Source organism: Balaenoptera acutorostrata, chromosome 3 (assembly GCF_949987535.1).
Source record: "Balaenoptera acutorostrata chromosome 3, mBalAcu1.1, whole genome shotgun sequence".
Lineage (NCBI taxonomy): Eukaryota > Metazoa > Chordata > Mammalia > Artiodactyla > Balaenopteridae > Balaenoptera > Balaenoptera acutorostrata.
In genome coordinates, this window is record NC_080066.1 from 4,979,869 (window position 1) to 4,995,885 (window position 16,017).

General features: G+C 40.7%; 1 protein-coding gene across 2 annotated transcripts in view; it reads left to right on the forward strand.

Moving 5' to 3' along the window:
• The window catches only part of HACD1 (3-hydroxyacyl-CoA dehydratase 1), a 36,523-nt gene that overhangs the window by 6,307 nt on the left and 14,199 nt on the right, over positions 1–16,017 (forward strand). Inside the window, exon 1 of one of the 2 annotated variants that reach the window (XM_057543891.1) lies at positions 10,098–10,475. The exons of the other annotated variant lie outside the window; for it this stretch is intronic. Coding sequence (XP_057399874.1) covers positions 10,219–10,475 — 257 coding nt within the window. The 5' untranslated portion in view covers positions 10,098–10,218. Of the gene's footprint in view, positions 1–10,097; positions 10,476–16,017 lie in introns of those variants that run through there. 2 annotated transcript variants of the gene reach the window in all.

Below are 16,017 nucleotides of genomic sequence, written 5' to 3' on the forward strand. Positions count from 1 at the left end.
GAGCCTTATGATTGCCCTTGTTTACTGCCTGGATAGAGCTTCCAGGCCATGGCATAGAGCTCAGTCTCCTTGAGATGAAAAAACAGAGCTGCAGGTCCAGAGGGGCCAAGGTTGTTACGGTTTATAGGGCAGAGCACTGGAGACATGCTGGAACCCAAAAATATGCATCACCTGACAAGATAAAATACACAACATCTGACATCTAATCAAAAATTACCAGGCTATCTACAAGAAACCTATTTTAAATACACGACTATGTCATGGTATATAAACATATACCATGCTAACACTAACCAAAAGAAAACTTGAACAGTTATATTAATGCCAGACAAAGTTGGTTTCAGATCAAAGACTATTACCAGAAATATAGAACATCACTTTTTAATGAAAAGAGAGTCAAATAATCAAGAGAATATGAGAAAACTATATAGTTTTGCATATAGTGACAACTTCAAAGAACATAAAACAAAAACTGATAGAACTTCAAGGAAAACTAGACAACTCCATGATTATAGTTGGAAATTTCAACTCCCCTGTCTCGATAGTGATAGAAGTCAGTAAGGCTGTAGAAGCTTGAATAAAACTATCAACCAGCTTGTCTTAATTGAAATTGATAGAACACTACATCTGATGAAAGCTGATTATGTATTCTTTTTAAGTGCACATGACATACTTATCAAGATAGAGAATATTCCAGGCCATAAAACAAATCTCAATAAATTTAAAAGGATTCAAGTCATACAAAGTATGTTTTCTGAGTACAATAGAATTAAATTAAAAATAAATTACAGAAGAATATTTAAAAGTCCCCAAATATCTGGAAACTAAGTAACACTTCTAAATAACCCATTGGTCAGAGGAGAAATAAAAATGAAAAATAAGAAGTATTGTGAATGGAATGATATTGAAAATACAACATCAGAATTTATGGGAAGCAGTTATAGCAGTATTTAGAGGGATATTTATAATATAGCATATATACTGGAAAAAAAGGTCTTGAATCAATTGTCTCAGCTTTTGTTTTGAGAATCTAGAAAAAATTGCAAATGAAACCCAAAGAAAGCAGAAGAACGGAAGCAGTAAACATCAGAGAGGAAAGCAATGAAAAAGGAAATAGAAAAACAATAGGGGAAAATAAAAGGCAATAAATAAAATTGATAAAACTGTAGTCAGACTGATGAGGGAAAAAAGAGAGAAAAGATACAAATTACAAATTTCAGGAATGAGAGAAGTGACATCACTACAGATGCTACAGATATTAAAAAGATAATAAGGGAGTATTATGGCCAACTCTATAACTATAAATTAGATAAAGGAAATGGCAAATTCCTTCAACTGCACAAACTACTAAACCTCAGGACAGAAATAGTTAACTTGAATAGCTCTATTTCTATTAAAGAAATGTAATTTCTTGTTGAAATCCTTTAACAAAATTAACTTTGGGTCTAGATGGATTCACTGGAGATGACCAAGGGGTTTGAGGAAATTGGGAAGGGATGGGTTGATGGTATATCTTCATTATTTTGATAGTGGTGGTAGTAGTTTCATGGATATGTATATGTCAATACTTATCAAATTGTACATTTTAAATATGTACAGATTATTTTATGTCAATTATACCTCAATAAAGCTGTTTAAAAATCACCAGCAAGAATATCCTTTGCAACAACTTATAGTTTTGATGAAACATTTTTAGACAATCACTTAAAAATATTAGTGAAGGTAAAAATGTTTGAAAACCACACCCTCAGGTCATTCCCCAGCAAGATTGCCCCACCTCCCCAGGCTCGCCTAATAAATAATTCTAAAACAACTGCTTCTTCTGAGTAACATGGTTTAACATGTTTTTTTTGAGCAGGTCAGACACATCTGTAAAATGCAAGGGTCTATAAATAGCCTTTTCACAACAAAAGATAGTTTTATAATAAACATAAACTCCCTTGATTTATTATAGCTCACTTGACTTCCACTTTTGACCCCTTTCTTTTTATAAAGATTATACATCTTCTTTAACCTAATAACTGCTAATGACTGGGTAACTGGATTAGCAACACTCAACAGTTGGTGAGGGTTTATGGTGATTCTGCTGACTCAGTTTGCAGCTGGCGTATCATGAAGGATCTTTGAAAATGAAGACGTCACTAAGAAATCTGCTCCTCCCCAGCATTTACCATTCAAAGACTTTTCAGAGGCTTCCAAGCGTGTTAAAATAAGCCACAGATTTTCAAAACAGATGACTCCAATTATGAAGGTAGCTCAAAGTTTCTGGGCACAGTGAAAAATGAATGTGCTTACTGTAAGGAAATATATAAGAAGGAAAAAGGCAGCTTCATTCTAAAGTTCCCTTGCTATATCTGTGCCTATGTAGCAAATGTTCCCCAAAGGAGCACTTAAAATACTACTTTTTATATTGTGTTTAGTCTAACATAATTAATGTTTATAATAGCATATGTGTATCTTTCATTTCGTTTTCATTATCAATTTTGTAAGGTATGAAATTGTTCTTCGAGAATGAATTTCTTACTTATAATAATATGACTATAGAACAGAAGGATTTTACTTACAAAGGTTGGACTTTCAACTTTCTGCCTAGAACCACATTTGTAGGATTGATTCTATTTTAGAGGAGATGCTAGTAAGCTCTAGGTAATGACATCACTGTGCCTCAGTTTTCACATCAATAAAAAATTAAATTAATTCCAACATTCCTCCCAAAATACAGTGCTCAATTTATCATTTTCTAGATTAGTACCTCTGTGTTTAGAGGTTTCTCACTCTTAACATTTCAGTTCTCGTTCTCTTTGTATTTGCTTTTAGTTGTACTTCCCTTTCTCACTTCAGCTGCATTTTATAAATACTCTCTTCTTGACTCTACCAGCTTTCTTCTCTCTCATATTCATTCCTATTGTGATACTTACAAATAGAAAAACTGGTTAAAATTTTTAATTGTTTTTTTCTCTTCAGTTAATGACATCACGTCCCATTAATGATACCATTGTTCTTATCCTGTTGAAATAACCACATCAAGCCTAGTTAAGTTTTATCACTATATGCTGAAAACACACATTACATATCACATTATATCACTAACGTCACTAACACGGTCACTAACACTGTCACCGACACAAATCATTAACTCTGATTTCAAGATTTGTTTTAAAGCTATTATAATCAAGACAGTATGGTACTGGTATAAAGATAGACTAATCAATCAATGAAACAAAATAGACATTTGAGAAATACATCCATACATATATGGACATCTGATTTTTGACAAACATACAAAGGCAATTCAGCAGAGAAAGGATAGGTTTTCAACAAATGGTACTGGAACACTTGGTTCTCTATAAGCAAAAATATGAATTTCAATCTATATTTCACACCATATACAAAAATTAACTCAAAATGGATTATAGGCCTGAATGTAGAACTCCAAACTATTAATCTTCCACAAGAAAACTGGACAAAATATTTTGTGACCTTGGGTTAGGCAAGAGTTTTAGATATGACATCAAAGACATAATCTATCAAAGAAAAAAATTAGTAAATAGGACTTCATCAAAACAAAAGCAACTCACAAACTGGGAGAAAATATGTGCCCATGATATATCTGATAAAGGACTTGTATCCAGAATATATAAAGTACTCTCGAAACAATAAGAACACGATTGTACCACTAAGAAAATGGGCAAGAGATCTGAATTGTCTCTAAAGCAAAGAAAATACACAATTGACAAACAAGCACATGAAAAGAAGATCAGCCCATTAGTCATTAGGGAAATGAAAATTAAAACCACAATGAGATAGCACAACACATCAATTAGAATACATTAATATAAAATTTCAAATACTGACCATACCAAGTGTTAGCCAGGATGCAGAGCCACTGAAAGTCTTCTACATGGCTGGTGGGAATGTAAAATGGTACAACCCCTTTGGAAAACACTTTGGCAGTTTCTTTTTTTTTTTTTTTTTCTTTTATTTTTAAAAATTTATTTATTCTTTTTTTGGCTGTGTTGGGTCTTCGTTTCTGTGCGAGGGCTTTCTCTAGTTGCGGCAAGCGGGGGCCACTCTTCATCGCGGTGCACGGGCCTCTCACTATCGCGGCCTCTCTTGTTGGGAGCACAGGCTCCAGACACGCAGGCTCAGTAGTTGTGGCTCACGGGCCCAGTTGCTCCGCGGCATGTGGGATCTTCCCAGACCAGGGCTCGAACCCGTGTCCCCTGCATTGGCAGGCAGATTCTCAACCACTGCGCCACCAGGGAAGCCCATTTTGGCAGTTTCTTAAAAAGGTAGGCATATACCAACGATGCAAGCCAGTCATTCCACTCCTAAGTATTTACCTAAGAAAAATGAAAGCATAGATCCGAACAAAGATTTGTCAACGAATGTTCATAGATGCTTTATTTGTAACTGGAAAAAAATATCTAAGCATGAGTAGATAAACAAATTATGTGGTGAATGGATAAACAAACTGTGGTATATCCATATAATAGAATACTTCCCAGCAATAAAAGAGTGAATTACTGATACACAACATAGATGAATCTCTAATTCATAATTCGTGATTCATAATTCAGCTACATAATTCGTAGAACACAGAGCAAAATGAAAATATGGGTTCCCTTTTTCATATATTATTAAGAATTTCAAAACAGTGACAATAGAGCATTAAACCAAGTGTCAGGCCCTTTTAAGCACAGGATCCTGTGGGACTACACCAGTTGCAAGCCCATAAAGCTGGACCTTCTCAAAATAATTATCCTGAGAGAAGGAAGCCAGACGAAAAGAGTACACAATGTATGATTTCATTTATATAAAATTATTGAAAATGTAGACTCATTTAAAGTAATGGGAAACTGATCAGTGGTTGCCTGGAGACCACATGGGGTGGGGTGGGGTAGGAGGAGGGATTAAAAGGAGCAGAGGGAAACTCTCTGGGATGATGTACGTGTCCACTATCTTAATTGTGGTGAAGGTTTCACAGATGATACATATGCCAAGGCTTATTAAATTGCACCTTTTGAATATATGCACTTTACTGTATGTCAATTATACCTCAGTAAAGGTATTAAATATTGCAAAACATTAATTAGCCTTTGAGAAGGATTTTTTAAAAATACAGTTCTTGATCACTGGTATGCAATTCTTCCCCACAGCCAAAACACACACAAGTGTGTTAAGTAAAAGCAGAAGACAGTATATAATTAGCTACTAAAATGAATGACACATTATCAGTACAAACTAATTCTGTGGAAGAATAAGGATCCAGTATGAGCTGAAGCAATCAGGGAAAGCCACTTGAAAAAATTGGTATTGAATGTAGCCTTGAAGAGTGAATGAGACTTACACAAACAGGAAAGGGAAAATAGCAGTTTGGGTAGGGAGAAAAGAATGGAAGTTTGGATTAAAAGTTAGCCAGATCAGTTTACAGACAATGAACAGACCTGCTTTGTTGGGTCAGAGTATTTTTGGTGACGGGCACTTCATAAGAGATAAATGTTCGATTGGCTCCCCTGGGTTCAGGTTATAGTAGACAGCTCTGAAGCCAAGCTGACTAATCCATTTTTACCCTAAAGACAAGGGCTAATGTGTAGATTGATAAAAGATGTTTTGAGAAGTGAAACAGTGTTATATGTAGAAAGCTATTCCAAATCTTCTTTGCTTTGGGGACACCTTGCTTTCAAGCAGGCTCCCACCTCAACTTTCTTTTCCCTGCCTCAAAATACCACCATCTCCATTTCCTTTATGCCTGTCTGAGAAAGAAGGGTCCTTTCTCTTTTTGAAACCTAATTCCTCCATCTATGTTCTTACTCGCTAACCCTCTCACAACCACAGGGATCTTGCTTCATGAAATAGCCTGTTTCACATAGACAGTCAGGCTCTTCATATCTTATGGCACCTTTGCTTCAACAAATAAGCAAATGAAACCCTTTTTTTGGGGACTATGCTGTGTCTCAAGATATTTCCTTATTCATTGCCCTCTTCATGCTGAAGTTGACCACCAACCTAGCTCTGGGCTTTTTATCATTTCTCTCTCAGACTGAAGCTCATCTAATTTCCTGCATCCCTCATGCCTTCTGCATTCAGTACACTGCTGCCAGATCAACCTTGGGAAAGAGGCTTCTTCAGTATGATTTTCCTTCTCTCAAGTGTTCAGAAATTCACTCCTGCCTTTTAAAATAGAGTGGTTCTCAACGTGTTTCTACTCTACCTCTCGCCTGATACTTTTAAGATTTAGTCAAAGTGCACAACTCACTTATCCTCAAGCTTCCTCGTTTTTCCCACCCCCATGTTCATGGTGAGCACTCAGCCTGCAAGATCCTCCTGCAATCTGTCTGTTGGAATCATACTCATGCTTCAAGTATTCAAAAGTGATTTTCTGAGCCCCCAGACAAGTTATTCCCATAGCACTCCGCGATTCACTTTTCAGATTTCTTTTACTCTGCATTTGATGATAGAATACGAGCTTTGGTGTCAGGAAGAACATCAAAATCTCTACTTATTAGATTCTGACCTCGGGCAAGTTTCTTAATCCCTCTAGAGTTCAATTGCCTCATTTGAAAATGTGGATAATAATACCTATCTGTAAAGATTGTTGTATGGATTAAATCAGTGGAAGTGCCTGGCATATGAAAGGTGGTATGTTTCTGACATTATCTTGGAATACATTTATTTGTATGAATTTCTTATCCACTAAAAAGCACTGTAGGTCTTTTGAGGACAGGCCCCATTTTTCATTCATTTTGGTACCCCCTATTTGTACGTAGTATACAGTAAATTATTTACTTTTTAAAGGGACAGTTTTAGAAGTCCGTTGGCATGTAATTTACTCTTAGGATATTTCAAAGTTTTTTCCCCAAAATGTTATATTCAACTTTGTTTAAAAATATAGCCACTCTGAAAATGTTACATCTCATGTCATATTCAATGTTTTAAAGAAATAATTGGAGAAACTATTAACTGTAATATACAAACCCATTCTGCCACAAAATTTGGGTTTTATGCTAAACATATCAATATTGTAAATTTTACACTATTTATTATGCATGACACTAAAACCAACTCTAAGTAACAATTTATATACATAAAATGCATCTGCTTTATGTGTTTAGTGTGATGAGTTTTGACAGATGTATACACCTGTGTAACACCACAATCAACAAATAGAACACTTACATTGTTCCGAAAGGATTCCTGTGTCTATTCCCAGTCTGTTCTCTTTGCACACATCCCCAGCACCAGGCAACAACTTTCCTGTTTCTTGTCACTGTATATTAGATTTTCCTTTTCTAGTTTCATATAAATGAAGTCATATACTATGTAATCTTTCTATCTGCTTTTGCTCAGCATAGAGTTTATCAGATTCATTCATGTTGCATGTTCAGTAGTGTGTTTCTTTTCATTGCTGAGTCATATTCCATTGTATGAACATACTACCATTTGTTTATCCATTCACATGTTGATGGACATGGATTATTTTCAGTTTGGGGCAACTATGAATAAAACTGCTATGAACGTTGGTGTCCAAGTCTTTGTACGGACCTATTTTCGTTCTCTTGGTTATATACCTAGGAATGAAGTTACTGGGTCATATGGTAAGCAAGTGTATGTTGATCTTTTCAAGAAATTGCCAAATTTTTTTCCAAAGTAGTATTCTCTTTAGCCATGTATGAGAACGCCAATTGCTCCACATCCTTGCCAACGTTTAAAAATATCAGATGTAGTGATGTCTCATTGTGGGTTTAATTTGCATTTCCCTAATGACTAAAAAGATCGAGCATCTTTCCATGTACTATTATTTCCATATCTTCTTTGTGACATGTCTATTCAAATTTTTTGCTCATTTTAAAAAAATTATTATATTATTGTTATAAGAATTCTTTATATATTCTGGATACAAGTTCCTTGTCAGATACATGTATTGTGAATATTTTCACTTTTTTAATGGTGTCTTTGGGATAACAGAAGTTTTACATTTTGATGAAGTTCCATCTGTCTTTACTTTTATGATAAATGCTTTTTTCTAGGTCATTGTATCTAAGAAATCTTTGCCTTCCCCAAGGTCACAAAGATTCTGCTGTTTTCTTCCATAAGTTTTAGAGTTTTAGCTTTTATATTTAGGTCTATGATCCATATCAAATGATTACTTGTCTATAGTGTAAGGTAAGGATCAAGTTTTTTGTTTTTTTTTTTTTTAATGTGGATATCTAGTTGTTTCAGCACCTTTTGTTGAAAAGACTTAAACTTCGCATCTTTGTTGAAAACCAGTTGACCATATGTATGGGGGTCTGGACTCTATTCAACTGATCTGTATGTCTATCCTTATGCCTACCCCACTGTCCTGTAAACTGTAGTTTTATACTGTTGAAAACAGATATGTATGTGTTCCAGCTTCGTTCTTACTACACATTTCTGTATCAATTTTAGAGTTATCTTGTCAAATTAAAAAATATTCTCCTGGGATTTGGAGAGAACTGACAGTTGAACAACTTGAGTCTTCCAATTCACGAACATAGAATAGCTATTTATTTAGGTCTTCACATTCTCTTGACAGTGATTTATAGTGTTCAGTGTACGGGTCTTGCACGTTTTGTTAAATTTATCCCTCTATATTTCATGGTTTGGGATGCTGATAAGCATTAGATAGTTTTACTCTAAATTTCAATTTCCAGTTGTTCATTTCTAGAATGTATGAAAGGATTGATTTTTTGTTACATTGGCCTTGTATCCTGCAACTAGTTCCAGTAGCTTTTTTGTGGATTCATTAGGCTTTTCTAATAACACACTATTGTCACTTGCAAATAGTTTTACTTCTTTTTCCAATGTAAATGCCTTTAAAAACAGTAGTTCATAGTTTTCATCAAATTTGAACAATTTTCAGCCAGTATTTCTTCCCCAGACACACCTCAGACTTCCCCATCTCCCATTGTTAACATCTTCCTCAAAATTATCTAAGTTTCTCAGATCAGGCTGGTAGTTCCGTCTGGGGGAGGTGCCCAGAGCCCAGATCAGGATCCTCGTGGACCAGGTCCAACTTTCGTCTCTGTAGTCTTTCGGGGGTGGTCTCCAGCCCAGGGCCAGGTTCAGGTTCCCGGAGGACGACCTAACAAGTAGATCGCTTCCCTTGCTCTGCTCAGAATTTCTTTCACTGGATCACCAGAGATCCGAGTTGCCCGAATGGCGCTCACACACTGATTTGGGGTGACTCAAGCTGTTTCAGGCCTGTAAGTGGTTTACATGGATGATTTCACTTAAATCTCACAACAACCCCACGAGGTAGGTTTTATAATTATTCCCACTGAGGAAATTGAAGCATAGAGAGATTTAGTTGCCCAAGTTCACACAGCTAATAAGACTGGTGGAGCCTGGAATTTGGGCCTTGAATTCCAGTCATCTGACTCCAGAGCCTGCCTTCTTAACTGTGTGCTTTAAGGGGAAAGAGGAAAGAACTGTTAGGAGAAAGCATATGTATCTGGAAGAAGATTTTAAAAAAAGGAGACACAGAGTGCATAACAGTGGGATACTACGTTTCCTGCGGTAAGGGCTCTTGCTAGCTTTCCATCCGTAGGTTGCCTCTGTCTGCGCAAACTTTTCTCCTTTGGTATCTTGTCACGTCCTATTTCCTCCAGTTTCCCTCTAACATCCAGCATCCCGCGCTGCAGTGCAATGCACGCCCACAGAACACTGGCTCCAGTGGAATCCACGCAGGTGGGGCACTCCTATTCCACCCCCCGCCCCATGCCTGCTCCACTGGCTGGGAAAAGTGAAACAGGGTGAAAAGTGGGCGCTTCCTCCCCAGAAGTTCTTAAGAATGAGTCTTTGGCGGGAGGATCCCACGGCCTCTCTCCACCTCCAGAAACAATCTTACGGAAGTCTGGGCGGGGCAGGGCAGGGCCACACCAAGTCCAGGTGCGTTTCGACTCAAGGCACTAACTAGCAAGGCGCCCGTCGTCTGCGCCGAGACGCCCCGGCTGTCTCCAAGAGGAGGCTCCCCCAGCTGGCGAGGCGGATGGGTTTCCCCGGGAGCGGAGCTTGAGCTCGCACCCAGGGGCTCCCGGGACTCCCGTGCGCCCCCGCGCCCAGGACCGGCGGCCGGGTCCCCGCGCGGCGCGCGCTCCCGCGGGCCGGGGGCGGGGCGGGGCGGTGGCCCGGGGCGCCCGCTCCTCCCCCTGCGGGCGGCCAGGCTGGCGGCGCCGAGACCCCTGCGCGCTGCACATGGGGCGCCTGACGGAGGCGGCGGCAGCGGGTGGTGGCGCTTCAGCGGCGCGCTCGGCCGGGCCCCCTCCCGCTCCCCTGCCCCTCTCGTCCACGTCCCCCGGCTGTGCGGCCACCATGGCGTCCAGCGAGGAGGACGGCACCAACGGCGGCGCCTCGGAGGCCGGCGAGGAGAGAGAGGCCGCGGGCAAGAGGAGGCGCCGGGGCTTGCTGGCCACCTCCTGGCTCACCTTCTACAACATCGCCATGACCGCGGGGTACGTGCGCCCAGAGGGGCCCTCCCCGCGCCGCCGCCGCTTGGCATTCCCCGCTCCGGGCGCCGGCGGGCCGGGGGGCGCGCCCGACTCCGGGGAGGGGGCGGCGAGGGGCCGGGCGCGCGTGCGCGCTGGGAGGCGTGGTGGTCGCGGCGCGGGGGCGCGCGCGGCGGCCGTGGGGGAGGGGCGCCGCCGCCGCCGCCTCCGGGCTTGAATGGAGCGTGGTCGGGGGGGCCAGAGGCGCCGGGGCCCTGCTCGCCGGGCATTGCCTAATACGGTGCACGGCGTGCACGGCGTGCGCGGCGGCCGCGGAGCGCGGGCCGGAGGTTAAGTATAGACCCGGGCAGGAATGCGGGGCCGCCCCGCGGGGGAGGCGGCTCCGGCCCGGCCGCCTCGGGCGCCGCTACTGCTGCTGCTCCTGGAGAAGCGCCGGGGTCCCGCCACCCCGGAGCCCGGAGCCGTCCGGCCGGGGGCCCAGACCCGCGTCCTCGGCCGCCGGCCCCTGGAGTGCGTGTCCTCGTGCCGCCGATGGCTGGGCAGTGTTCCTAACTGTTCGTGTCGCTACGGGGTTTTTTGCTGTTGTTTTGGGTTTTTTTTAAGTAATAGTGCTCCCGAGAGCTTCTTACTTGGGACGGTTTTCAAAAAACCCTGCCGGATCGGAGCATAGCACTCGTGTCCAGCATCTTGTTGGCTCCGTGACTGATACCCTGTACTTTTATTTGTGGCTTTGAGTACGACTTACAAGTTAAGGTTACACAATGACTATCTCTCTGCAGAGAGCTGTCACAGTGACATGTGTCGACCGCTTTTCAAAACCGGCTGGGAAAATGCTCTTCCGTTTCTCAATGGCATTGCCGTTTAAAAAAGTTATTTTCCCATTATCACATGAAGTATTATTAACCTACACAAATCTGGGGAAACGTTTAATACCTTTAACTTTCTCTAGGGCTTATAGAAAAATGTGATTGATAAAGATTTAATAAATGATTTGATGCAGTACTGAGTACCTATTATGTGCTTAATACCAAATACAGTTAATGAGAATATTGGTATCTATTGAGGATTCACTGTGCGCTAGGCACTGTGTCGGACACTCTAGGTGTAGTATGTCATTTCAGGTCCTCTGCAGTCCTGTGAGGGGTGCATGATACTACATTTGATAGACTAGGAAACCGAGGCACAAATAGGTGAAGTAACTTGCTCAAGTTCCCAAAACCAGCAAGTGTCAGACTTGGATTTCGGCACAGTCTGAGTCCAGAGCCGTGCTACTTATTTCAACTTCACGAAATTTTATAATCTTGAAAGGGAAAACTAATAGAGTCAAAGCTACTGGAGAACAATTGAGTACCCACTGTGTGCTGCAGCCTTTAGATACCCTGGAGGCTGAAAATATCCTCTCTCCTCTGTGCTAGTCTCATCCAGTTAATAAACACTTCGGGGTCACCTACCATTTATTAACTGGTCTGGTCTCTTTCCTTCCCAGGCCACTCTCCCTTTTGAAGGCCGAGTTACCTTTTCAAAAAATGAAAATCAATGCATAACTCCAGTTTAAAGCCTTCGGTGACCCCCCCATTACCTCCACTGTAGTGGAAGGGATTTAGGCTGTCTGTCGTTCAAGGCCCTTTGCAATATCGCCCTGATTTCCTCTTTCCAGTTTTATTGCTTTTGAAATCTCCTGTAACTCACTATGCCCTCAAACACCATGCAGTTTTATTTTCATGGCTCTCTCCATCTTTGCTCAGGCTGTTCATTCTGTGGATAATAATCCCTATGTTTCTGCTGTGACTTCTAGCCAAGCCACCTCTGAAGTATTCTGGGTCTCTTACCCGACCTGAAGCAGAATTAAATGTTCTCTCAGCTGTGTTCTCACACTTCATTCCTAACCTTCCTCCCTGGCTCAGGAAATTACTGCTTCCCCGAAACTTGTCTCCCTGCCTATGTTGAGAAGGTCCCTTGCCATTCTTATCTCTGTTTAAAGGCAAGGGGAACGGAAATGGAATAATCCATATAATTAACTCTTTGGAGGCTTTCTAAAGGCGTTGAGATTTGAAGAAGGGATAGGATTTGCTTATGTAGAGAGTAGATATTCTAAGTGGGATTAATTCTGGAAATAGGCATGAGATGCAAGAAAGCCTCCCAATTTAATTGGAGGGTTGGGGCAGAGGGGTAAATGAGTTGGCGAAGTTGTGGTGTTGAAAGTGGGACACACGCGTGTACATTTAGTGGTTTGGATAGCAAGAGGCTCTTTGTTGTTGGTTTTTTTTTCCCTTTTTTTCCCCCCCAGCCTTACTGAGTTGTAATTGACATGGAACACTGTAAGTTTAAGGTGTACAGTGTGATTATTTGGTATATGTATGTATTGCAAAATGATTTGCACCATAAGATTAGTTAACACATATATCACCTCCCATAGTTACCATGTTTATTTTGGGAATAAAAACATTTAAGATTCACTCTCTTAGCAACTTTTTTTTTTTTTGTATTGAAGTAGAGTTGATTTCCAACGTTGTGCGAATCTCTGCTGTACAGCAAAGTGACTCAGTTATGCACATATAGACGTTGTTTTTTTATACTCTTTTCCATGAAGGTTTATCACAGGATATTGAATAGAGTTCCCTGTGCTACACAATAGGACCGTGTTGTTTATCCATCCTATATATATACTAGTTTACATCCGCTAATGCAAAGGTTCTTTTTGTTCATTTGCTTGTTTTGTTTTTCTCTTTTAGCAGAACTTTGGAGGGTTTATTAATTTTTTTGTAATAGTTTTGAAAACAATCAAAATAATATTTAAGAAATAAAATTTTACATAAATGTAGAAAAGAACTTGCCTAATTCTATAAGCTTAGCATGGCCTTTCATTTTTTCCTTGTTATCGCTCATGTGAGTTACTTCCTTCAGATTTTTACTTAAATCTCCATTCTCAGGGAGGCCTTCGTGGCTATCTTCATTCAAATAGCAACCGCACACAAACACTCCTTATCCCCCTTGCCTGCTTTATTTTTCTCTATCGTACTTATTACCGTATAACTGTACGATGAATTGTACTGATTCGTCCTGTTGCCTATTGTCTGTGTCATCCTGTATCAGTGTCAGCTCCGTGAAGCACTCAAGAAATATTTGTTGAGTGAATGAATGCACATTATAGGGTATTGTAGTTACAGTATCTGCTGTGTAGGATATTCTGTTTTCACTCACTGTTTCACCAAATATTTCTATGTAGTTTTCATAATTACACTCTTTCCTGGTTACATAAGAGGGAATAGAGTTAAGGTACAGTAATGGACTAAATCATGCCTCTAATGACGTTTTGCTTTAATTTGTTTCTCTTGAATTTGTTGTTTAGGATGAATTCCTGGAGTAGAACTACAGGATGTAATTAATTAAGTAATAATGTAATTTAAAGGATGTGAGGATTTTTATTGTACTTGCTCACAACAGATGCTTGACTAGGAAAGTGAGCATTTCTCTCTCTCTCTCTTTTTTTATTTTTTTGCTTTTCTACAAACACTTTCGAAGCCCGCATGTGTTAGTGCTTTATCCTAGGTCAAGTGAGGGACAAAAGCTAAATATTTTAGGCCCTGTCCTTGTAGAAGTGCCACCTGGGGCATTTGTAGATTGCAATAAAAGACAGGATGAAGTAAGTTCCACAGAGGTGTCAAGTCAGACAGGTAGGGAGGATCAGAGAAAGCTTTGGGGGCGGAGGGGGACCATCGCATTCCAGCTGAGCTTTGAAGGATGAGTAGGATTTACTCGGTGGGGATGAGGAAAGGGCAGGAGTTAGGGGACAACTCCTGCTGACATGCCATTGGGGTGACCACAAGTGGGCCTGCAGTGTGGGCTGGGAAAGGAAGATGGACGAGGAGCCTGGCTCACTGCACAGGCCTTATTACATGCCTCGCTAACATGTCTGGATTTTAACCTGTAAACAGTACGGGAAGGTGTTAATTGAAGGTTATGTTTTCACTCCTTTTTAGCTGGGTGACCTCAGATGAGTTCCATAACCTCTCTGACCCTGGGTTTTCTCATCTGTCAAAGGAGCAAACCAACTACTTTGCTAGGCTATTACAAGGAATTAAGAAATAGTGGATATGAAGTGGTCGGCAGGGTGCTGGACACACACAGTGGGTATTTAGAAATGATAATTCCTCCTCCTAGTGGTGAATTTAAAAATGCACTTCATGCAGAAAGAAACTATGTAAGATATTCTCACAGTGTACATAGTCTGCGTTAGCAGAGCACCAAACCCAAGGTTCAGGCACGTACATTTCTTGAAGTGTTAAGTAATAGACATATTTTATATTCCCGAGGTAGGTGGATCCATGTATGAACTTACCACAACTTGTTTATCCTTCATCTGTGGATGGACATTTGGGTTCTTTGCAGTTTGGGGCTATGACAGATGACGTGGTGAGCATGTGTATGCAAGTCTCGTGTGGACACACGCTTTCATTTTCCTTGGGTAAATACCTATGAGTAGAATGGCTGCGTCATATGGTAGTCACGTTGCTGGTTTCTTATGAAACTGCCAAACTGTTTTTTCAAAGTGGTTGTACAGTACGTCCCCACGGGCAGTGAATGAGCTTTCCGGTTGCTGCACATCCGCATCGGCACTTGGTGTGGTCAGTCGTCATAACTTTATACCTTCTAAGTGGTGTATTGTGTTACTGTGATTTTAATTTGTATTTTCCTAGTGACTAATGACCCTGAGCATCTTTTCATGGGTTTACTTACCAGTTGTGTACCTTTTTTTGGTATGGGGTCTGTTTACATCTTTTGCCCATTTTTTATGGGTTTGTTGTTTGATTTTCAACTATTGAATTTTGAAAGTTCTTTATATAGTCTGGATACAAGTCCGTTATCAGATATGTGATTTGTAAATATTTTCTATCATGTATGGCTTGCTTTTTCATTCTCTTCACAGTGTCTCTCAAAGAGCAGAAGGTCCTAATCTTACCGAAGTCCAGTTTATCTGGTTTTTTTCTTTTATGAACCTTTCAGCTTAACTCTGTTGGCATGAGTGCCTTATGTGTGATAAATTGAAACACATGTTGGCTACTAAACGAGTCTGCATGTAGTCTAGGAAAGGAAGTTTAGAGTTGTCAGTGAACACCACATGGAAGTATGGATTGTATGAACGTCAAAGATCATCTCTGGTACAAGCCTCCAAATGGTTACTTTGAAGGAGGTTTAAAGAAGAAGCGATAAAGTCAGAACATCATGATTTCTCCGTAACTGCCGAAATAATGGATCTGGACCATGGCCATCAGTGGTAACATCACAAAGAAGAGGGACAGCCAGAAATTTCGGGCTCCCTGGTGAAGTACACAACACAACGGAGAAATTAACCTTGAATGTGAATCTGTCTGATCAGTCCTTTAGAACGAACTACGCACTCACAGGAAATACAGGGGCCAGAAGAACATAATAAATGACATGTGGGTATCCAGTTAGCAAAACCCAGACCGAGGGTAACTCTGCAGGAACCACTCAGGGTCTTCAACAGATAAATTTCACAAGAAAGAGGGGAGGAGAGATGAGGATG